This window comes from Tachysurus vachellii, chromosome 24, assembly GCF_030014155.1.
Source record: "Tachysurus vachellii isolate PV-2020 chromosome 24, HZAU_Pvac_v1, whole genome shotgun sequence".
NCBI classification, from domain to species: Eukaryota; Metazoa; Chordata; class Actinopteri; order Siluriformes; family Bagridae; genus Tachysurus; species Tachysurus vachellii.
The window spans coordinates 7,572,956-7,597,288 of NC_083483.1; the positions used below are offsets into that span (position 1 = coordinate 7,572,956).

A 24,333-nucleotide genomic window follows, 5' to 3' on the forward strand; every position below is an offset into this window, starting at 1 on the left:
TGCCAGGAAAAGACATACAATGAGCAAGTACTCAGTCTCATGCAGACACTGGGCATTGACAAGCAGAGGACCACTGAAGTAAGCTGAGCTTGGGTCATTTTGTATGTGTTTCCCGTACATAACATGTCAGTGTAACAAAACAGCTTCAATTTAGTCATCTTAAAATAGCATCGATTTATTGTTGCTATTTAGTAAATGCATTTTATCTGTCTTAAAATAAATGACAATGTGCTTACTTAAATCTTCAGCATCAAAAAGCTGGTAAGTCATTGTAATATTTTTGGCCACTTAACATCTGTATTTATTTTTCAAGTCTTTACAGAATGACAGCTACAACCACTTTTCTGGCATTTATTGGCTTTTGCTCGAGCGACTGAAAGAACAAGAGAAAATCAGAAAAGCTCCAGATTGGTCCAAAAAGCTTTGTTACAACCACCCAGTGTTGGGAAATGTATTAGATACAAGTCCACTTATGTTAGAGGACAGAAACTCTTCCTCTCCCAGCAGCTTAATGCATGCTGGATCAAGCAGTGCAGTACAAGTTAAAAACGTAGATGAAGAGGAGAAGCAGTTACCTCTTGACTATACAACTGGAAACAGGGGCACGATACATAGACACACAGAGTCTGAGGTGTCCTCCTTTAAAAGCTGGTGTCACCCACCAAGTAAGTACACTGGGAATAACATATTCTTAAATATGAATGATTTTATTCAATCACCTATAACAGTGTGTGATAGCTTTTACATTCTTTAGCACCACAGAGGATAAATACACAATAATATTAAAAGGAATGATTCTAGTAAAAAAGTAAAAAAAATGTTTCTATAAACATTAATACGCAATACATACTGTTTTCTTTTTAATTACAACAAAAGATCTTTTGTAATAATACCTCATGTGTAATAACAATTTTACAACTTTTGTTAAAATCTATATTACTTTCTGTTAATATATCTGCAGACATTGTGTTGGATCTAGTAGACAGTGTCACTGTAGACAGCTCGCCCACCTCTTCCTTCACTGCCACCAGTACCTCAATCACTTCCCCCGGTGCTCTTTTACACCCACAACGCTCTATGAACCAAGATCAGGGACAGTATCCATTTTCAGTGAAATTAGAAAGAAGTCCTGTCACTCATTCTTCTGTCCTGTTGTTCCAAAAAAGTCTCCAATTTCCTAATTTCCAGGAGGGCAGAAGAGCCTCAGATACCTCAATGCCACAAGGTAAGATCAAAGTGGGTTCAAGTACAAGAGTATGGAGATTGAAGAAGTTGTAAACATTCAGGAATCTAAAACAGCTCTGCAATAGTTCTATGTAAAGAATATAACAGCACATGCAAATTATTTTTATTTATTTATTTATTTATTTATTTATTTATTTATTTATTATTAAATATTTAATTTATTAAAGAATTTTAATTGTATTTCTTATGACAAAGTAAGTTCTGTTCTGTTGATCTGTTCTACATTTATAAATTTATTTTAAAGGTCAGTGGGCTTTCTATGAGCATTTGAGCAAAAATGTTCACACAACAGGCCAGTTTGGTTTGAACAAAGTTCCTGTGCAGTACACATGGCCCCCAATGCTTAACCTAGAACTCACTAATAAACCTCCGAAACAATCATGGGGGAATCTTCATGGCCAGACATTAAGCCTTCAGCACCGTCAGTGGTAAGAGTCATGACACGATCCATTTTGTCAACTAAATATTTTTGAGTTCGTAAAATTATATTTTTATGAAACAAATATTGTGTCATTTACACATTTGTCATTTACACATTTGTCATTGTGCCTTTAATTGAAATCTTCTAACTTTCCATCGTATTCAAACATGCACTGTTTATACAGCATACAGTATGTTCATATACTGTATATATGGAGTTAAATGCCAGCTAGTAAATTAAATATTATGAAAATTTTGTTTTGATATGCAAAGATTTGAAAATATAATGTTTAGGTTGCATTCTAAAAGTTTTTAATGCTAAAGTTTTCTTCCTTTCTTGCAGGACATCTAACATTCGTTGTCACTATCCCCATCTTCTACAAAAACCTTCTCCTCATCCTCCTCCTACTGCAGCTATCCAGAATCACTCCATCCACCCAGCACTACACTCTGTGCGTCACTTATCTTCTTTATCCACTTCAAGTTACCACAAATTCCACCACAGCACTTTATCTCCCCTTCACACACCTCAGTGCCTGTTTTTTCCTCGCCAAGGTCCACCAGCTCACACTTCTAGCTGTTCTTCCTCAAACATGTTGGATTCCACCACACTGCTTCTGGAGGGACAGCTGCAGATAAAACCAAGCTCAAGCTGATGTTTGTTAGTAGTAATGGAGGTTTCACTGTACCTGGTTATATCTTTGACAATAATTGTCAATAAGCAACAAGATTTGTTCCATTTACAATAGAAATGGCAAATCTCTCATTTGGAAAGAACATCTGAAATTACAAGAACAAAGGACACTCGGCCTCTATGCACTATAATTTATATAATGTATACAATCAATATGAAATACATATAAAAAATATCCTATTTCTATTCCCAAGCACCTTATCCAACACCCTTAAGCAATAATTATTCTTTCTGTAATTCTTGTTTTGCTTGATGTCTCCAATATAATCTGACTGCGACTGGAGTGGATAAATGATAATAGATAATTTATCATAACACAGTGTGATCGCAATGTTATGATAATAGATCATTTATCATAACATTGCGATCACACTGTGTTTTGATTTTTTGTATGTATCTGTATTTATTCATCCTTTGCATGTCACGTTTTTTTTTTTGCCAAACCAAAGATATATTACTTAATTCATTGTAATTTAATGCAATGTTTCCAAATTTCTTTCTTACCCCTCAAATGAATTCTAGATGTGTTTGTGTTCAGAGGGCCTCTGGTTTTAATAGGCAGAATGCTGAAAATACACTCACAGACCACTTTATTAGGAACACCTATACACCTCAGTCATGCAATTATCCAGTCATCTGGTCATGTGCTAGCAGCACAGTGCATAATATCGTGCAGATACAGACCAAGATCTTCAGGTAGTGGTCACATCAAACATCAGAATGGGTGAAAAATGTGATCTCAGTGGCCTTGACCGTGGGATGGCTGTTTGTTAAGGATGAGCTAATTTGAGTATTTCAGAAAATGCTGAGCCCAGAGGAGCATGGCCAGACTGCTTCAGCTGTCAGCTAAAGACACTCAAATAACCATTTTTAACAATTTTGTGTGTCTCAAACCTCACCAAGCCTCACCAGACTGGACAGATGAAAACTGGAAAAAGACCAAGCAACATATTTTTGTTTTGGTTAATAATACAACTTTATTGTATTCATATTTTAGTACATGATTCAGGTGAGGGGCGTTTCAATAAAACAAGGTTAGAAGAGAGGTGGGCAGTGACAAATGTCAGGTGATTCAAGCTAAGGAGAGAAAAGTTGAGACACAGGTAAGGAAGAACAGTTAGCTGGATGGTTGGATGTATATAGAACCTCTTGCAAATCATAGCCCTACTTAACAGAAATCTTTTTTTTTAACCAAAAAAACATTTTTTTTGCACTTTTGAACTTCTTCAAAGAAAAGTAAATCAGCTTCCTAAATCTGGTTACATTCTAGAGCGGTCAGATTTGAAAGAACTTCCCAAACAGTGGCCATCCATCCCTCTTAATCTGTTTGTCCCTTTTATACTAGATAATAATAATAATCTAAAGATTTAAATTGAGCCCCTGTTGAGCCATGCTCATATCCCCTCAACCACTTGTCTAAGAGGAAGGGGCAGGATTGGTTTTGTCATCTTGGGTGACAGGAATGGTGCGATCTCCACGCCCATATTCTGAGCCACTTGTTTTTGGGCCACAGATGTTGAGCAGGCCATCACCTGAAAGTGAACAGGTGATGGCTGACTGATCCACGTTGGAGGGAAGACGGTAGCGGCGGTGGAACTCTCGTGAGATGTAGCCATGGTCGTCCTGTTGGAGAAGGTGGAGAAGACAGGAGAAGGGAGTTGGATGAGCATGAGGACTTTAATGCCAGATGATTGATGGATTTCAGGGATGTCATTGGAAATTAGGAACATTCATAAGATAGTTAAAGAAAACATTAAAAGATAATGATAATGAAAAACGTAAACAAAGGACTTCATATTTGCTGTTGATGTTTAAAATAAGGAATGCCTGGTCTTTTTAAAAATATCCAATATCTAGACTTAAGAGAGATATAAGAGATTTACATAAATTAGGGTATAAGGCTTAGACAATTTTAAGAAGGATTGATGTATGAATAAAAACAGACTTCTGTAGCCTCTCACATGCTGGAGAAAATCTAAGCCATATTTGAACTAATGTATCTAATTCTAGAAACCCACACAGCATAAAACCTGCATCCACGTTGCAACTGAATTATTATAAAGCCTTTATTAAGGAACGACTGCAACTGGATGTTATTCGTTGTGTTTATTTTCTTTGTTGTAATTAATACACATCTGACTGTGGCATCCATACTGTACCAACTACTCCACAAAAACTCAGTGTGTTAAGTGATTCTAAGGGCACAGGGACACAGTCATCACAATAACATTTTTTCATGCTAATAACTTGATACATTTGCCCTTATGAAGTTGCATATTGCATACTGCTTAGAGAAAGAATTATTGCGTGTCGTTTTATCACACATGCAAATTTGTTGTAAAATGATGGAATGGAGAGGATGAGGGGGAATTACCAATCCATGTATGCCTTTAAATCACTTCCTTGAGAGACTTATTACTATGTAATTCATGTAAACTTTATAAAACATATCCAACTAATGATAATTGTACTGTTGTAGGTCATTTGACCAAATCCCTTTAGCATTAAAAATAATGAAGCCAGTATGAAGACACTACAATGCCTGTTCATTTTACACCAAACAACCAATTAGATTATTGGCCATTAATATTTAAAAATTAAGTGATGCCACCTATTAGTGTGCTTTTGCTTCCCCTTACAATGCCATGTCCAAAAACCTGGACAAACCACCAGATGAACGTTCCTCAAAAAGCCAGATAACTGATGCAAGACATCTGGGTAATAATTATGACAAACAAATATTTGCTATGTAAATACAAGGCAAATTAGAGATCTGTATACTAGAATGGGCACTTGAAGCACAGCTCAGAAGTCACTCACCTGTCTCTCTGCATGCTTGCCATGAATCTCCACATAGTCATCTACCACCTTTACGTTGAGTTCCTCAGGAGAGAAGTGCTTTGTATCTAGGTAAACCATGAACCTGTCCCTGTCAGACCTCACCTGGGGAAGAAAGAAATGATGCCATGGATTAAAATAATCAAATGTAGGTTTCATGCAGATCTCTAACAATATCAATTAAAATTCTACCATCTTTACATTTTAAGCCAGCTTTACATCCTCATAATAAGATGATAGCTTTATGCTAATCACACATTGTTTTGGCTCAATTTTATTCATCCCTTCAAGTCAAGGTCTTCTACAAAACACCATAACTCAAAAAGCAGCAAGAGTAGCTTCAGGGGATTCTACTAATTAACAATTTCCTGACCAAACCTATACTACTTTACAAGTAAGGATAGTTTAAATTTTTTTTTCCTGCTCCAGATACACCCGATACAGCTCATGAGATAATTATAAAGCCTGTCACAAGTTGGATCAGGCATGTTGGGAGCAGTGAAATCCTGCAGAACTGGAGTTATGGATCCCTGAAACTTCTCAATCTCAGTCTCAATCCATAGTCATCCAACCCCTTACCTCAGAGATGCCAGAGTTGGAGGAGTCCAGAAAACTGCGGAAGAGGGAGTGGCGATAGTAAGGGCTGATGGTAGAGGAAGAAAAAGGGAAAAGGTCATGATCAAATAGACCTTCACCAAAGAACTGGTCAAAGAGGCGAGGGGGGTAGTTCAGGGCACGTCTGAACCACGGGTACTGAATGGCAATATCCATAACTTCTCAGCTTGCTGTTGCTTGGTCAGTCTTGGTCCAATTTCTGAGCCTTTGCTTTAGACACACTTTGAAAGAGTGTGTGTTAGGTGAATAAATGTGGTGAAGGAAGCTAAATGGAAGCTATGCAAGGATCCAAGAGTAGAGAGGAGTCAAAAGTTGTGTACTACCCTCAAATGTGGCCACAACCTGCCTTTATATACAGAAAGACCCAGAAAAGAGGGCTTACATTTGGATCCATCTGGAATGACATGAGATCATGGTGGGAATGGTAGTGTCAGCAGAATGGCACTGATGGCAATCTGGCCCTAGCTGCCAAAACAAAGTAGAGAAGATAGATGGAAATTGAATGGCTTTGGAAATTTTGAATAGGTCATGGTTTGGCAGGTAAAGCATCTCAAGCCACAACCTGGTGTTGGTTACAGATTCATGTTCTCAGCTGCATGAGCTGTCTGTATGTGTAAGGGTGAGTGTCTATGGTGCCCTGTGGTGGACTGGTGTCAGGAATAATCTCTGGCACTACAGACACTTGGCCAGGATAAAGAGGTTACTCACGATAAATGTATGCATCAATGAGAACTCCAAATACAAAGTAAAAAGCTGTCTTATTAACATAACAATGGTTTATCCCTCATGCATGATATGTATCTTTTAGTTGCATTCAATTTAATTTATATATGATGCTTACACCAAGCAAAGGAAACAGAGTGTCATTATTAGTGAAATAAGGTCCAACAATATTAAATGTTATTACTTATTAGCTGTGACTGGCACAACTATACTGTAACATTCTGTGTGTCCGATTCGGTTGGCTACAGTCAGGACAGTACTGTCCTAAACTTTTGCCCTGATACCAGATTTGATGGTGGCATTTAGATAATCCTGCAGGCATTTGCCTCTCCCGTGTGAAGGCTTAACCAAAATGCATCAGCGAGGTTTTTTCCAGCTAACAAAGCCCAGTTGTCGCAACAAACACGTCAGGGGCCGGATATTACTGGCCTTTAAACCCTGGACAGAATTTCTTCTTGCTTAGCAGCTTTTGATTGCTCATGGGTTTTTCTCAATGGGTTGCACAGTGAGAGGATGAACCACAACCAATGCACTCTAACCTGGTGCAAACAGTGACACTCTGGTCTTAATACAAGTTCTTACAGATTTGTGTAAAGAATTGCAGAATTTTCAAATGAATGACACCAACTAAATTACCATGTTAACATAAAACCCGTCCTGCTGTAAGGATTTCAATTAATGGATTTAATGTGATAAATTTTAAATAGTAATTTAATTCACTAAAAAAATAATAAATTAAAGCAAATTGTTAAATCTGCAATAATGGCCTGTGTATATTTTCCCATGGGTTTCCTCACACAACCCAAAGACATTGTGGTAGCAGCATGGCGGTAGCATCAACTATACTAAAACTACTGTATAAATGAGTGTGTTTACTGTATAGTGCTCTCTTATAGAATATGCCATCCTAGGTGCATTGCCACCTCACACCCAGGCCACACAGATCCACCACAAACCTTACCTGGATAAAGTGGTTACAGAAAATGACTGCATAAACCTTGCAAACTTGTTGCTATTAGCAACAGTACACAAAGAAGAAGAAGTATTTGTATTAAAGTATTAAAGAAGTAGATGCATTTGGCACATGCAAATCAAAGAACACTGAAATTCTTTTCTTTGCATATCCCAGCTCATTAGGATGCTGGGCTCAGAGCACAAGGTCAGCACACTATAGCGTAATGGTTAAGGATGATGTTCTGACCCCAAGGTTGGTGGGGCTGGGGCCTGAATCCCCAACCTGCTGATCAAAAACACAGAGCCATATCTGCAGCATACAGATACTTTATATTTGCTTCTTTTTTTATTAGCACATTGAGTGTCTTACAGTTACCTCAATTTATATGTGCTGGTGCTGTCTCAACCAAGCATCAAACTCCAGACAGTCTTAAACAGTTTAAGTTTTTTTTTCTTAAGCCATTTAAAAAAAAAAAAAAAAAAAAACCCTAATAAAAAGTACATCGCCATCTAGTGTGAAACTCAGATATTTCTTTGCAAAGAATAAAGATTAAATTTTAATGAGATGAGATAAAATCTGATTCTGCAAGAAGGCACAACTCTAGACCTTAAGAATTCTTATTTTCACAATATTACAGCCTTATTATGAACAGTAACATTTAATAGTATTCATGATGCAACACAACACAAATAAGAGAAAGACAATCTTTCTAGAAAAAAAAGGTTTTAGGACCAATGTTTTTAATTTACTGTATCAAGATATATTCTAATATGGTTCAATTGTTCACACGAGCAATAATTTGACACAAAAATTCTCTCAAGAAATTTTCCTGGAGTTTTCTCAGATTCTTTTAAATATTTTGGTACATTAAAATTTCACAAGTAACATAACCACCACTGCAGAACATCTGAGCATTCACAGTTCATAAAATACGTTCCACAAATGCCTCAGTATTTTTGGCTCATTTCTCACTGGTCATCTGTGCATTCAGAAATTGACCGCTCCCTTTTCTCATGCGCTGTAACAAAGTTGAGCAGGTCAATGGCCGTCACTACTCCAAACACCATGTGCTTCATTATGGTGGAACCGTCTGTTAAATCTGAAAGAAAAGGTCAAGGTTAGGTCACATTTTTGGTTTCAGATAAGGAGGCACAGAACTTTGACCGTTTAAATAAACAATTATCCAAAACAAATCCAAAAATCAGCTATTAAAGTTATATAGTTACTCAAAGTTACTCTTTGTAAAGCACATTAAATTAAATTGATTATGAAATGCTAATGACATCTTTTAAGTAACCAATATTAAAAACATATGGTGTTATTGGACAAATATTAGTTTAAAATTCAAAGTACAAGTCTGTACAGTGTGTCTATGATGTACAGAAGAATTTGTATAGCAATATTTATTTACTGTGATTGTGACTGGGAAAAGGGATCAAACAATTTTACCAAATTTTGGGCTAGTTTCAAGTCTTGTGTGTGTGCTTCCTGAAATGTAGTTGGGCTGGAAATGTAGCTAAAAACAAAAACACCTGTTGTGTCAAGTACAGTTAGGTGCTAGACTACATCCTGTATAAAACTAGGTCTGAAAGTGATGGAGATCGCTCGTTCCACAAATTAATATGAAGACATTGTTTCAGCTGCACCACTGTTTTCACCCTAGTGAATAGGGAAAACAAAAGTCTTTATTTAATAAGTGGGAATTTTATATTTAATAGGGAATTTTCCCCCAGTGATCATTCTCAGGTATTATCAAAACATCTTACATGTAGGGTGTGTCACATGAGTGCTAAACAGATTATTTAGCATCAAACTGGATACAGAAGTCTCAGTAGCGTTTGCCTTCCCATTATCAGGAGAAGTTTATGATTCAGCAAAGAGAGCCCACTTTCTTTTGGATGGGAAATCCAGAGCTGACAGACGATTTGGAGAAGTATTTTCAAACCGGCAATCAGTGAATCTCTCCTAACCCTAAAAGGCCTTATCTGTGAAAGCTGTTCACTATTGCACTGGGGTGATGGAGTGTTCATGGGAAGTCATGACGTTTTTTAAAAAAAAAAAATAGGTACACTTACACTGAATTTGCTCGTGCACCACCAGGGCAAAGTGATCTGTCTCCAGGATCCGAGAGAGTTTACCGAGGTTATCAGTTAGACAAATCTGAGAAAAGGAGGTTTTATGTTAGTATTTCAGCCTTTTTGACCAACACAGCACTGCCTACTAGGCCAATAAAGATGGCTGTGCGATGTACCTGTTTGAACTGTTTGTAGAGCACTTTGCTGACAGGATCGGATGGTTTGATCTTTCCAGCTAGCACAGAGGCTAACATGTTCCCCAGAGTTACCATACCAAGTATGACCCTAAAACAAAGAACGAGGAAAACCACTTAGTGAACAAATGGATGCCACTTATACACTTTCAAGCATCAAGGTGAAATGTCAGTGTTCTACCTTTCCCTTTTTATTAAGTGATCTGAACAATTTTTTTCTAATCGTCAACAAAAGGCAGGGTTACAATAGAAGATTCTAAACCTTCTGGTATTGTACTGGTTGTGTGTGTATATTAGATTTATCACAATGAATTGGATTGTTTGAATATGATTTTTTTTTCCCCCCAGGACACCCACCCAGACTCATCTACAACAGGTGCTTGATCAAATGCCTTTTCTTTCAGAATCTTGATGGTTTTTTGACAGGTGACTGTGGGCAGTACAGTGAGAGGAGCCGAAAGGTTCAAACTCTGCAACCTGAGATTCCACCACCTGCAAAATAAAAAGTTTTTGTTTGTTTAATCGCAATTTTCTAAAGCAAAACATAACATTCATACAATAAAAGACATTACTTATATATGTAACATTATAAATCATGCTGTCCTTACCAGGGTTTCTTAACCATGCTGTCTTCTGCAGTGAGGAAACCTTTTTGGTACATCCAGTTGTCACTCAGGAACTTGGACCTAAATAAAAAAAATGTGAAATCATGTGTGAAAATGTGAAAAATGTGAGTTTAATTACAAATATGGACACATGCATGTACAGAGCACTAAACTAATACTGGGTAGAGCCTCCATTTACTCTCAAATGGTGCTGTGAATCTCTCATTCAACCACATCCCAAAAGATTTCTATCAGATACAGATCCAGTGGCTGAGAAGGCCACTGAAGATTGCTGAACTCATTGTCATGTTCATGAAATGAGATTGTAACATGGTTCATTTTCATGCTGGAAGTAGCCATTAGATGATGGTAAACTGTGGTAACAAAGGGATGCACATGATCAGCAACAATACTCAAATATGCTGTGGCATTCAATTGATTGATATTAACAGTACCAAAGTGTGTGTGAAGAATACATTTCACACACAACCAGTGCTCAGTTGACCGTATGCTGAACAGAAATAACTGGGATCTCTCAAACAAAATCTATTTAAAGCATCACATTATTTGTTGGGATGAGTAACTATGGCAATGTGTACACTTGATATATTTATAATCTAGTATCAAACTCAAAACATCATTTAGTGTATATATACACACACACACACCATTCCTTTTGTACTCATTTCTCCAGAAACGTAGGAAACAGCCTTTTACTCACATGTAGTTGCGGATGGAATCAGGAAGAATGACCACACAGCGCTGCCCTTCCTTCAGCTCTTTAGCCATCTTCACTGCCGCTGCCATGGCCGTGCCTGAACTGCCACCTAAAACAGCAGCAGGTGGGAAATTGCTAAATGAAGCAGGAGGTTAAAATTTAACTTATTTATACAGGTGTCTTAATGACATGTAAAAATGCTAAAACACCAAGTCTGATTTCTCTGAATACAAATTTAAGGTGTACCATACCGCAAAGTAGACCTTCGTCTCTTATAAGCATACGAGACATAGCAAATGACTCTTCATCGTTGGACTTGTACCAGCTGTCCACCACCTTATAAAGAAAAACACACACAAACACAGGGTTAAGAATTGCTACCTTGGGCAATTTTGGCTGCAATCTTCTAAAATTAAGCTTCCCAATAACACACAATCAGCAGTAATACAACCCCTGGCAAAAAGTATGGAAATCACCCCTCTCAGATGATGTTAATTCAAATGTTTAATTGTGTAGAAAAAAAAACAAGCACATATATGCCACAAAACAATTTTCACTCAACAATCCAAACTTCTGGCTGTATAAAACACAAAAAAAAACAAAGAAAGATAACTATAGTCAATTACAACTGTTTTTACAGATCAAACAGAGGAAAAAAATATGGAAATCACACAAATCTGAGGAAAATTATATGGAATCACCAAATAAAAACACTACTAGTACTTTGTTGCACGACCTCTGGTTTTTATAACAGCTTGAATTCTCTGAGGCATGGATTTAACTAATGACAAACAGTATACTTCATCAATCTGTCTCCAGCTTTGTCTTATTGCAGTTGCCAAATCAGCTTTGCAGGTTGGAGCCTTTTTGTGGACCATTTTCTTTCATTTCCACCACAGATTTTCAATTGGATTGAGGTCCACACTATTTGCAGGCCATGCCATTGACATTATATGTCTTTCCTGTAGGAATGTTTTTACAGATTTTGCCCTATGGCACTGCACGATGCATCATCATCCTGAAAAATGATGCTACCATCACCAAACATCCTTTAAATTCATGGAATAAGAAAAGTGTCCAAAATCTCAACATAAACTTGTGCATTTATAGAAGATGTAATGACTGTCATCTCTCCCATACCTTTACCTGACATACAACCCCATATCATTAATGATTGTGGAAATTTGCATGTTTTCTTCAGGCAGATGTCTTTATAAATTTCATTGGAACGGCACCAAACAAAAGTTCCAGCATCATCACCCTGCCCAATGCAGATTCGTGATTTATCACTGAATATAACTCTCATCCAGTCATCCACAGTCCAAGATAGCCCACTGAAACCTTGTTTTTTTCTGTTTAGATGTTTTTCGTTTGGCTTTTCTGTATGTAAATCCCATTTCTTTTAGGCGATTTCTTACAGTCCGGTCACAGACATTGATTCCACTTTCTCCCCATTTGTTCCTCATTTGTTTTGTTGTGCATTTTCTGTTTTCAAGGCATATTGCTTTAAGTTTGATGTCCATCTTGGTCTACCAGTACGCTTCCCTTTTACAACCTTTCCATTTGATTTGTACTTGGTCCAGATTTTAGAGACACAGCTGACTGTGAACAACCAACATCTTTTGCAACATTCTGTGAAGATTTACCTTCAAGAAGTTTGATAATCCTCTCCTTTGTTTCAACTGACATCTCTCGTGTTGGAGCCATGAGTTATGTCAATCATCTTGGTTCAACACATCACTAATGTGTGCAAGCACTCTTTTTTAACTGCAGACTAATTAGCAGTTGTAATCAGATACAGGTGTTTGTTTTAGAAATGCAAAGTGCATGGTGATTCCAGATATTTTTCCTCAGATTTGTGTGATTCCATATTTTTTTCCTCTGTTTGATCTGTAAAAACAGTTGTAATTGACTATAGTTATCTTTCTTTGTTTTTTTTTTTTTTTTCATAAAGTGTTTTATACAGCCAGAAGTTTGGATTGTTGAGGGAAAATTGTTTTGTGGCATACATGTGCTTGTTTTTTTTTTCTACACAATTAAACATTTGAATGAACATCTTCTGAGAGGGGTGATTCCATACTTTTTGCCAGGGGTTGTATTACAATGTACAGTGATATCTCGAGATACGAGTGCTCTGACATACAAATTTTTTGAGATGATTCGACCAAATTTTTGGGCTTGAGATACGAGCAAATTTTTGAGATACGAGCATCCGAGCTGCCGCTGCCGAAACAAAGATCCCCAACAACCAGGTGTGCTCCGTTTCCCCGCCTCAGCTTCCCGCGTCTCACTTGGTTAAAGCCGCCTTTCCACTGCACACGACAAATGACGGCCGATAAACCGAAAGTCATTCATTTCCTATGGAGAGTCGCAAAGGCGACCATCTGCGGATCTGTAATTTTCGGATCCGTTAAAAAATTTTAACTTGTGCGACTACACCGCATCCGATATGCCGAGCGGACAGGTTTTTATTAAAACAACCGGCAGATGTTAGTGAGGAAAGAGTGACAAAAAAGGCAAAAACAAGTGAAGAGAAAAGCGATGAAGAAAATTAAGCAAAATTAATATAAAGAAAACAGAAATTGTAGCAATTAAGTTCAGTTAAGTTAAGAGAATTTCAGTTCTGTCAGGACCACTTTGTCAAAAGAGAATTTATTAGATGATATGCATACAGTTAGTGTTGGCGGTATGGTTCTGTTCTGGGCAAGAATCCACGCACCCGTCCGTGCGCATGCACGGTCAGAGCGGGGAGAGCAGCGACTAGAAAATAGAATAAACCTCCCGTATAACAGAACCACTAATCATGATATGCTCGCTTACGTGTTTTTGGAAAGTAATAAGTGAATGAATGGATAAATAAATAATTACATACTTAGAGAGAGAGGGAGAGAGAGAGAAAAATATGTGGAGATTTATGACGTAAACTGGTACAACGAACACAGGTTCCGGCATGGTGGAGTCGGGGTTGGAGGAGGGAGTTTAGATCACAGCAGCAGCAGCGAAGCGTTAGAGCGGCTCTGTGAAAGGGAATTTAAATGGTCGGGTAATATGGATGTCGTAACCGGATTGGTGCGCGTCGTGGACAGCTGATTAACAGCTGATGCATGCTTGACTATGTGGCTTGCCTGAACTAACGCGATGCTTGATTTAAGCTTGTTAATGTAAGTGAAGTTTAGTTAAGTTCCATTTAAGTGTAAAGTAGCATTAAGAGTGTACAGTAGCGAGTAAGTGAACGAAAGCGAAAGTGTACGTACGAGACAAAATTCCTCCTGTTTACTCCTCCCTCAACCTCCGTGCGCATCTTCCGTAAAGTAAAACCAGTTTATTTTTGTACTGTATGTACTGTATTTTTATTACTGTATGTTTTTATACAATATTTGTCTTATAAATGACAAATATTGTATAAAAACATACAGTAATAAACAGGTACAGGTACTGTACATTTTTCATATTCAAAACACAAACAAAACAACTGGAGTGGAATTTTGCGAGCTAGAACAGATTAATGGGATTTCAATTCATTTAAACGGGGAAAATTGTTTTGAGATACGAGAAATTTGAGATATGAGCAAGATCACGGAACGAATTAAACTCGTATCTCGAGGTATTACTGTATATAATAAGAAAATCAACAATTACCAACTGCAGCACTCTTGTCTTAAAATTAGCTGACAAGTTACTTAAGGTGACTACAAATTTTGATTTGCTCAACAAGTCCATTAACCTGCAGTGAAACAAATCAAAAGAAATTTACAGCAAAATGGTTAGTGATGTAATGATGTTAGGGAGCTGATTACTGACTAGCCCTGTTTAAGCTTCAAACCTGGAAGTTCGACAGAACAGATTTAAATTGATTACCATTCTTGATTAGTTTGTTTTTTTACATGCTGGGTGTTTAATTGCCAAAGGAATTAATTAATAAACTAGCACTGATTCCACATTTTTCGGCTGCAGGAATCCAGACATTTTAAGATAAAAATTACAATCCAAGAGATTAAACAATAATCAATAAAGCAAAATTAACATAGGAAATGGACTAAAATGCAAAAAATGTTAAACACATACTAGGTCAATGTACTGTATAACCTGTTTAAGCTTTGGGGGAAAAAGGGACACTAAAATGGTCTATAAATTATTTCTAAAAACACACGCAATTTGTATTTCTTTTAATGAATTTTTACACAGAATCACCCTCACTCTTGCTCACTTTCTGGTCTACTGTTTATCATCTCAGAGAGGTATTTTGGTACAGTACAAGGTTGTGTTTGCATATAAGCACATGTGTGTGTATGTGTGTGTGTGTGCGTGTGTATGCAAGCGCTCACTCACAGATCTGTCAAGTACAGTAGGAATGAAGTCATATCCAATGCCCTCCACCTCATACTGCGTCTTATCTGTCTGGTTCAGCTCCTCTGGTTCAGCAAGAATGGATCCCTCTGGGTCCACAGCAATTATCTGTCAACAGAGGAATTAGATTGCTTAGTCAGTGAGGCAGTGGTGGCTCAAGCGGTTAAGGCTCCGAGTTGGGCCCTTAAACAGGGTCCTTAACCCTCTCTTCTTCAGGGGCACTGTATCCATGACTGACCCTGTGCTCTGAACCCCAACCTCCAAAGTTGGGATATGCGAAGAATTTCACTGTGCTATAATGTATACGTGAAAAAATAAAAGGCGACTATTCTTTAATCATTTATTCACTATTCTTTTCCTGTTATATTAACATATGGTTTTATATGCTGTACTGTAGTATTCATAGTCATATGTTAATATTTTATTAGTGGGTATGTAGTAGATAGTCAGCATTTATGTACAATGCTAATAATACACCGATACAGTAGGTACAGTTGAGATTTTGTAACAAAAACATCTTCCTTAGGCAGTACATACATTTAAACTAGATAGTGAAACTTTTTACATGACTGCATTTGCATAAGTACAAATTAACATAGAAAATACTACGTGTTCTACAACATTACTAAAACCTGGTGTCCCCTAAAAAATAAAGTGTTAGCATTCACCTTAATGTTGGGACATTTCTCCTTCAGTTTGCGGGCTACACCAGTGATGGTTCCTCCAGTGCCAGCTCCTGCTACCAGCATATCCACTTTTCCTATGTAAAAACACAGATCTTAGAAATGGGTAAATAAGCATAAATGCTAAAATAAAGGTGGATTTTCTTTGTGTACAGCAAGGCAAGGAACACTCTCAGACATGCTCCGGCTTGGTGCTAACCGTCACACTGCTCTAGGATCTCCTCAGCCGTGGTGTCATAATGAGCCAGGGGGTTGCTGGGATTACGGTACTGGTCCAGAATGTGAGAATTGGGGATTTCGTTCTTCAGGCGCCAAGCAACACCAACATGGGACTCTGGGGAATCAAAACGGGCGCTGGTAGGTGTGCGGACTATCTCTGCGCCGAGTGCTCTCAACACGTCCACCTAAACACATGTTCATAATGTTCATTTTCTTGTACAAGGGTTTGTTAATACACTTCATATTAACTATTACAACTCTGTTGATGGTTGCTGTACCTTTTCCATACTCATTTTTTCAGGCATGACAATGATGCAGCGGTAGCCCTTCACAGCAGCAGCCAGAGCTAAGCCAATACCTGACACACACACACACACACACACACAAAATGATGAAAAGGTCCTGCATCATGTGATTTCAGCAGTACAGACACACACAGAGACACAGATACACCCCAAACCACCAACACACACAGACACACAAAAAAAAAACAAAACACACACACACACCAAAAGACACACACATACAAAACAGACATTACCAGTATTTCCAGAAGTAGGCTCTATGATGGTATCTCCAGGTTTAAGAATTCCTGCACTCTCTGCATCCTCAACCATGCGTAGACTGATCCTGTCTTTAACACTGCCACCGGCATTGAAGAACTCACACTTTGCCACTACACACGCGCAAACAAACACTCAATCTAAAATTCTACTTAAATTAAACATTGTGTTAGATCCATGTCACTTTACAGCAGATTGTCCTACTCACACAGCTCACACTTGAGGTCGTACATCTTGTTGATCTTGTTGATGCGCACCATTGGTGTATCCCCAATTTTTTTGAGGATGTTGGGTAAGATGTTTGGAGTATCCATCCTTTAAATATTTAAAGAAATTGATAAAAATCAGCTCATTTTTACACTATGGGGTCAAACAAAAACAATGTTGATACCATATAACCTCCTGCAAGCAGAAATAATTTTCAAACCAGACAGCTGGCTAATTGAAACGTGCAAAAGCTTTACGGTCTAAATAAAAGTGAAGAGAAGGAGGTTATTCCATCTGGTTCAAATGGCTTGACAAATTCAACATCATAAACATCAATTTTAGGTAAAACTGCGATATGAATCCTTTCAAGTATCCATATTTTTTTCCAAGAAAAATGTAAGAAACATCTTACAAAAAAAATGGCAGGAGGGAGCTTTTAAAAACTACAAAACACACCTTTTAAATGGTATTTACAGTCTTTTTAAATGCAAAAAGCAACAAATGTAATAATAAATCAGTTACGGTGTGGGAAATTAAGTATTCAGACACTTTTTTTAATATACAGTGGTGTGAAAAAGTGTTGGCCCCTTCCTGATTTTTTATTTTTTTTTTTTTTATAATTTGTCACACTTTAATAAAACAAATTTAAATATTAGTCAAAAATAACAAGCAAAACACAACATGCAGTTTTTAAAAGAAGGTTTTTATTATTAAGGGAAAACAAAATCCAAACCTACATGGCCCTGTGTGAAAAAGTGTTTGCCCCTAAATCTAATAACTGGTTGGGCCACCCGTAGAACAAGAACTGCAATCAAGCATGCTATAACTTGCAAGGAGTGTTACAGCATTGTCTAGAGGAATTTTGCTCCACTTATCTTTGCTAAATTGTTGTAATTAAGCCACATTGCAGGGTTTGAGCATGAACTGCCTTTTTAAGGTCATGCCACAGCATCTCATTAGGATTCAGGTCAAAAACTAGGCCACTTTGACTAGGCCACTCCAAAGTCTTCATTTTGTTTTTCTTCAGCCATTCACAGGTGGACTTGTTTTGGGTCATTGTCCTGCTGCAGAACCCAAGTTCACTTCAGCTTGAGGTCATGAACAGATGGCCGCACATTGTCCTTCAGGATTTTTTGGTAGACAGCAGAATTCATGGTTCCATTTATCACAACAAGTCTTCCAGGTCCTGAAGCAGCAAAACAGACCATCACAGGCCCCAGACCATCACACCACCACCACCATATTTTACTGTAGGTATGATGTTCTTTTTCTGAAATGTAGCGTTACTTTTAGACCAGATGTAATGGGACACACACCTTCCAAGTTCAACTTTTGTCTCATCAGTCCACAGAGTATTTTCCCAAAATTCTTGTGGATCATCTAAATGTTTTCTGGCAAATCTGAGATGAGCCTTTATGTTCTTTTTGCTCAGCAGCGATTTTCATCTTTGCCAGGCCATTTTTGCCCACTCTCTCTCTTATGGTGGGGTCATGAACACTGACCTTCACTGAGGAAAGTGAGGCCTGCAGTTCTTTGGATGTTGTTTTGGGGTCTTTTGTGACTTCTTGGACGAGTCGCTGCTGCGCTCTTGGGGTAAATTTAGTCGGCCGGCAGCTCCTGAGAAGGTTCATCATTGTTCCATGTTTTCGCCATTTGTGGATAATGGCTCTCACTGTGATTCGCTGGAGTCCCAAACCTTTAGAAATGGCTTTATAACCTTTTCCAGACTGATAGAAAGTAATTGAGATCTTTCTCATTTGTTTCTGAATTTCTTTGGATCTCAGCATTATGTGTAGCTTTTGAGGATCTTTTGGTCTACTTCATTTTGTCAGTCAGGTCTTATTTCAGTCAGGATTTCTTGATTGCGAACAGGTCTGGCAGTAATCAGGCCTGGGTATGGCTAGAGAAATTGAACTCTGGTGTAATAAACCACAGTTAAGTTACGTTAAGGAAACACTTTCACAAAGGGCCATGTAGGTTTTGTTTTTGTTTTCCCTGAATAATAAAAACCTTCATTTAAAAAGTGCATGTTTTGTTTACTTGTGTTATCTTTGACTAATATTTAAATTTGTTTGATTATCTGAAACAGTGTTTAAAACACAAACGTGGAAAAAAAAAAGGGAATTTTTTTATACCACTAATTTCATTCATTCATTCATTCATCTTCTACCGCTTTATCCGAACTACCTCGGGTCACGGGGAGCCTGTGCCTATCTCAGGCGTCATCGGGCATCAAGGCAGGATACACCCTGGACGGAGTGCCAACCCATCGCAGGGCACACACACACACACACACACACACACACTCTCATTCACTCACGCAATCACACACTAGGGACAATTTTCCAGAGATGCCAATCAACCTACCATGCATGTCTTTGGACCGGGGGAGGAAACCGGAGTACCCGGAGGAAACCCCCGAGGCACGGGGAGAACATGCAAACTCCACACACACAAGGTGGAGGCGGGAATCGAACCCCGACCCTGGAGGTGTGAGGCGAACGTGCTAACCACTAAGCCACCGTGCCCCCCACCACTAATTTCAGTGCACATAAAAAAATGTTTGTATAAATAAGCATAAATGACTGTGGTAGAAATGAATGTTGCTCACCTGAGTGCATGTTTGTGTGGGGAGTCAGTTTGTGCTGCTTCCAGGCTCCATGTGCACTTGCTGGGAAGGTCAGGACGGATCCATCTCTCGATGACACTCTCAGTGCTTTCGTTCCCATTTTTCTGGAAAAGTCCATCACTACTGCTGGTGGTCTTTCTGCCAGCAAAGGGACAGGAAGGTTTGGAGATATCATTCTCCGTAGTAGAAGGCACTGAAGGCATGATTCACTGCAGAAGAGGAGAGGGTGAAGTCAGTTTCTCTGAACATACAGACTGATAGATGTTATATAAAATCCGGTTCAGTTTTCTGTATGTCTTTCATATCTTTCCCATACTGTATAATAGTTTTCCTAGGAAAATTACCTCACACCTGTTCCCTGGTTTTAAATGTGTTGATTTATACATCCAGGTTTATATTTCATTTTTCCCCCTCTTTTTCCATCAATTAAATTTTGAATAATTTCAAAATTATTTTGTGTCTAATATTGCCAGACTGGGTAATTAATAAAAATCCATGATCATACAATCCAGTGCAAAACCCACACAGGAAGGACTAATATGGGACTAGTGAAATATTTAAATCCTTGTTGTGGCTGTAGGAATACTGTATGGATTCTGACTGAATGGAAAATATCTGTACTTAATACTAGAGCTGTGCAAACTTAACTCCCTGAGCCCAGTTCTGAGACAAGACATCTCACATGACTGCACTGACATCAACTAACCAGAGGGCTAAGTCAGCATATCTGCGTCTCTGGCTACATAAACAATTATTTTCCAAATGAAACATAGGGCAACTGAGGTTCAATGTCCATGATACCGTATGTGACTAATATTGGTGTATCATCAACTCCTTTGTTGGCTAGTGAACACAGCGTGATCGCATTGCAGTGAACCACAAGTAATATGGTGTAAGCAGCACACAGCAGCTGTTTCAACAGCCTTGAGAAAACATCTCATTTTGTTCAGCATACCATACTTCCTATACGTTTCCTTAGAAATGGAGAAAACAAATGATGTTTATGGCATTCCAATCTAATCAGACAGAGAAAACACTGTAGCTATAAATATGTAGCAGTTATACCAAGTTAAAACTAACTTGGAATTCATTGTGTGCTTTATATTGGATTTAACATTAACACAGCCTTAAAGATTTTTTCGGAAAATGATAAAGAAAGGAAGAACCTGCCATGATTTTAGGAGTTAATGGTCCAGCAAAACTTGACCATTATTTCTGATGTTTAAAATTGTTAACATTTTTTCCCCATCCCATTACACGGAATTGTTACTGCACTATAAAAGTCACTCTGGGACTTCAGTGTGGCAGACAGCTGCTAATTTCTCACAAGAATAATGAAAATACAGTAAAGACAAGAAAATTATCTCCAGAATCACTTGACACATCATGAATGAATTGGAAAAACAAACAAACAAACAAAAAAAAAAAAAAAGTGTGGACATTTCCTTTAAGGTTAATAGCCCTGCTAGGGCTATTTTTGCCTGCCATCACCGTGTGATCCACTTGTGTAACCAAGCCGCATTTCTTGGTATCTGCAACTCAATACTCTATAACACTATAGGACTTGGAGAATGAAATTCAAGGCACAATCTTTGCCTAACTAATGACACAAACATGCATGTTCATGGGTTCCTAACCATTGCATGGCATAAACACCTTACATAAGCTGTAGAAAAAAAGGCCTTCAAAAGGACCAAAATTGTCAGATTGACAGATGCGTCACTGCTGGCCTTGAACAAGATCCAAAGCAAACAGGTTGCAGGAGGGCACCAGAGGTGATAAGCGCAGGCAAAGAAAACCGATCACAATAATCAAACATTGTATGACAAATTTAGCCTGAATGCAGTAGGAATGAAGGGAATTAATTGACTTTTTTTATCTGTATTTTTTAGTATAACCCAGAAGTTTTATACTGCATTTTTTTAGATTAATACCTACAGAATTTAATCAGCTTACACAATGATGGTCTGTCAACAACATCCTGAATATCTCAATTTTCTTCCAAAGCATCAGCTATTGTTAACACTGGTGAATCATAAAATTTTTAAATATATATATTTTCTTATTTTGAAGCAAGATCTGCTTATGAAACTGCACATATGTCCATCTAGGTGTGAAAATTATAAGACAGATTATAAACCAGTAGGTATTTTGGGCAGGAATATTCTTTACAGGTGGAAGAGGATAAACATCTGAACATAAAAAAAAAAGGTTTTTTTCCAGCTATAAAGCATCAATTGAACCAAGGCCTTCATGTAAGAATTAGTAAATAAAAGAACAATATAGCATAATTAAAAGGTATAGTTACTTTTACCAAAGGAAGTCATTTGTATTAGTTTAGATTTTTGAATAATTTGCTTTAATTAGCAGCAGTAATAACTAGAAAAGTAAAAGCAGTGGTGAGAACATGCACCTGTGTGGAACACCACTGCTGAGTGTGCAAATGCTGGATGTGAATTTTTCCAGCTTCACCTGCTGTTTCCTGACGGTCATGAAACCCTAAGGCAGTCAAGTTTTCAGTGGAGGATGTCCGAGATGATCATGTTCAACATTGAACTACAGTTGACAAACAGGACCCTAGCATGGGCTCTAGAAATACATTCCCATGATGAAGTAAAACCATTCCCTTAAAGGACTTCAACAAAGGGTGTTGGAATATTAGTCATCATATATGGGGTGGAGTTAAGCTTATTGGTTTTCCTCACAACTCCACGGTTAGGGATTTAATTCCCTGCTAGTGTGTGAAGTTTGCATGTCCTCCTTGTGCTTCAGGAGTTTCCTCTGGGTAATCTGGTTTGCTCCCACAATCCCAAGACATGCTCTGAAGGCTAAATCCAAATTGCCTGTGGTGTTTGAATAGGTGTGGCTGTGTGTGATTGGCACCCATCCTATATAGGATAAGCGGTTGACAATGTAAACATATGGATGGATGGATGGATAGATAGTTATATTTGAGTATGGTGTCCATTTTCCAAACTGTTTTTGCCTGTGATGTGTCACGTAATATGCAGTCTGTTTTTAGGTGGTCCATTACTGATTTCTGCTCCATAATAATAGTACAAAAAGAAGATTGAAATAAAAAAGTTGATTTGCCGTCTTCCGTCCTGCACCGTCTTTCTGTCTTCCGTCCTGCACCGTCTTTCTGTCTTCCGTCCTGCACCGTCTTTCTGTCTTCTGTCCTGCACTGTCTTTCTGTCTTCCGTCCTGCACCGTCTTTCTGTCTTCTGTCCTGCACTGTCTTTCTGTCTTCTGTCCTGCACTGTCTTTCTGTCTTCTGTCCTGCACTGTCTTTTTTTTTCCTTTCTGTCTTGTCCTGCACTGTTTGCACCAGGTCACACAGATGCACTGTATGTATCTAGGACTAACTTACTAAGTCCTTATAGCTCTGTCTTTGTTCTATGTAGCCCTCTGGTCCTGAAGAAATTTCGTCTCATTTCACTGTGTACTGTAACAGCTATATATGGATGAAATGACAATAAAAGCTTCTACACACTCCCAGATCCTGAACGAGACGGGCTTTAGGACCCGGGATTATGACACTGACTCGCCGTGTGCGTCCGAAACAACGAAATCCTTGAAATCTATAAATCCGTTCACACTCTCGTCTCCATACAGCTGTGTAACTTATATACATCAACAGAGACGTGTATAAAGGCAACATTTCTCACAGACACATGCAGTAAAAACATTTCAATCTTATCATGAGGAACTGAGTCAGAAGTCTGATGAAACTCAGAAACTGGCTTCATCAGCCTGTAATTTTCTCCCCATGTTTACATATAAAATGTCACTGATGCACATGAAGCCATAAATAACATTTCATTTACAGTAATGCGTTTAATATTTAAACCAATAAATCAATTTAAAAAAACAGCTGGTTTACCTTTAAAGACGGATTTTAAAGACTGTATGTTAACGTTAAAATCCCCAAACGCTCAGATTTGACCAGAATGAACAAAGTAAGCATGAGGCTTCATATTTAAAGGGAAGGTGGCGCGGGGCTGTGACGTCACACACACATACCGGAAGCAGATTTTCACAAAAACGTTTCGGACGTTTTATTAACCGTATTAGTAACAGATTAACATGTTTAACACACGAAAACGTTCAAACCGCATCACATATTTGCGATGTGTTTTTTTTTTTTTTTTTATTAAACGCTTTCCGGTGAAACATTCTAAACGTGCTGTGATTGGCTGGAATGGAGGCGTGAAATAAATTACGGCGAAGCCACGCCCACATGTGAAGGAACAGTCAGAGTACCAAATAAAGACCAGAACCCAAATATAGAGCCGTGTTCACTACACTGGGTGTTAACTAATAGTTGTACAATATAACAGACGTATTCAGTGTTATATTAAATATAGTGTACGTTAATATATATATATATATATATATACATATATATATATATATATATATATATATATGTATATATATATAAAAAATATCAACTAGACTCACTGCATGAAATACACTAATTTATTAGCTACAGTACTAAAGGTTTGTGGAGACCTCACGTCACATACACGTATTGTTCTTCCCTAAACTCTCATTGTCAGACGTCTCTGTACGTTGTTGCGTTACAGTTTACCTTCAGTGT

The 24,333-nt window shown here is 37.9% G+C and overlaps 3 protein-coding genes across 4 annotated transcripts in view; 1 reads left to right on the top strand and 2 right to left on the bottom strand.

Annotated features, from left to right (window-relative positions):
• LOC132839394 (serine/threonine-protein kinase SIK1-like) overlaps positions 1-3,507 on the top strand; it is a 7,104-nt gene extending 3,597 nt beyond the window's left edge. For both annotated transcript variants that reach the window (XM_060860340.1, XM_060860341.1), the window contains exons 8-12: positions 1-78; positions 314-665; positions 962-1,225; positions 1,490-1,673; positions 2,009-3,507. The exon at positions 1-78 is cut by the window's left edge and continues 146 nt beyond it. In XM_060860340.1, the coding sequence (XP_060716323.1) occupies positions 1-78; positions 314-665; positions 962-1,225; positions 1,490-1,673; positions 2,009-2,321 (1,191 nt within the window). In that variant the 3' untranslated portion in view covers positions 2,322-3,507. The remainder of the gene's footprint in view (positions 79-313; positions 666-961; positions 1,226-1,489; positions 1,674-2,008) is intronic.
• Positions 3,507-6,043, bottom strand: cryaa (crystallin, alpha A). The gene is made up of 3 exons (XM_060860343.1): positions 5,777-6,043; positions 5,180-5,302; positions 3,507-3,982 (listed from the first exon to the last, which is right to left on the bottom strand). The coding sequence occupies exons 1-3, from the start codon at positions 5,966-5,968 to the stop codon at positions 3,776-3,778; spliced, it is 522 nt and encodes a 173-aa protein (XP_060716326.1). The 5' UTR covers positions 5,969-6,043; the 3' UTR covers positions 3,507-3,775.
• Positions 6,044-7,816: 1,773 nt separating this feature from the next.
• On the bottom strand, positions 7,817-23,762 carry cbsa (cystathionine beta-synthase a). Its single transcript, XM_060860633.1, has 15 exons — positions 23,614-23,762; positions 19,713-19,939; positions 17,103-17,209; positions 16,873-17,007; positions 16,610-16,689; positions 16,312-16,516; positions 16,098-16,189; positions 15,412-15,537; positions 11,334-11,418; positions 11,086-11,191; positions 10,368-10,445; positions 10,117-10,251; positions 9,742-9,850; positions 9,566-9,650; positions 7,817-8,589 (listed from the first exon to the last, which is right to left on the bottom strand). The coding sequence occupies exons 2-15, from the start codon at positions 19,931-19,933 to the stop codon at positions 8,459-8,461; spliced, it is 1,695 nt and encodes a 564-aa protein (XP_060716616.1). The 5' UTR covers positions 19,934-19,939; positions 23,614-23,762; the 3' UTR covers positions 7,817-8,458.
• Positions 23,763-24,333: the final 571 nt, after the last annotated feature.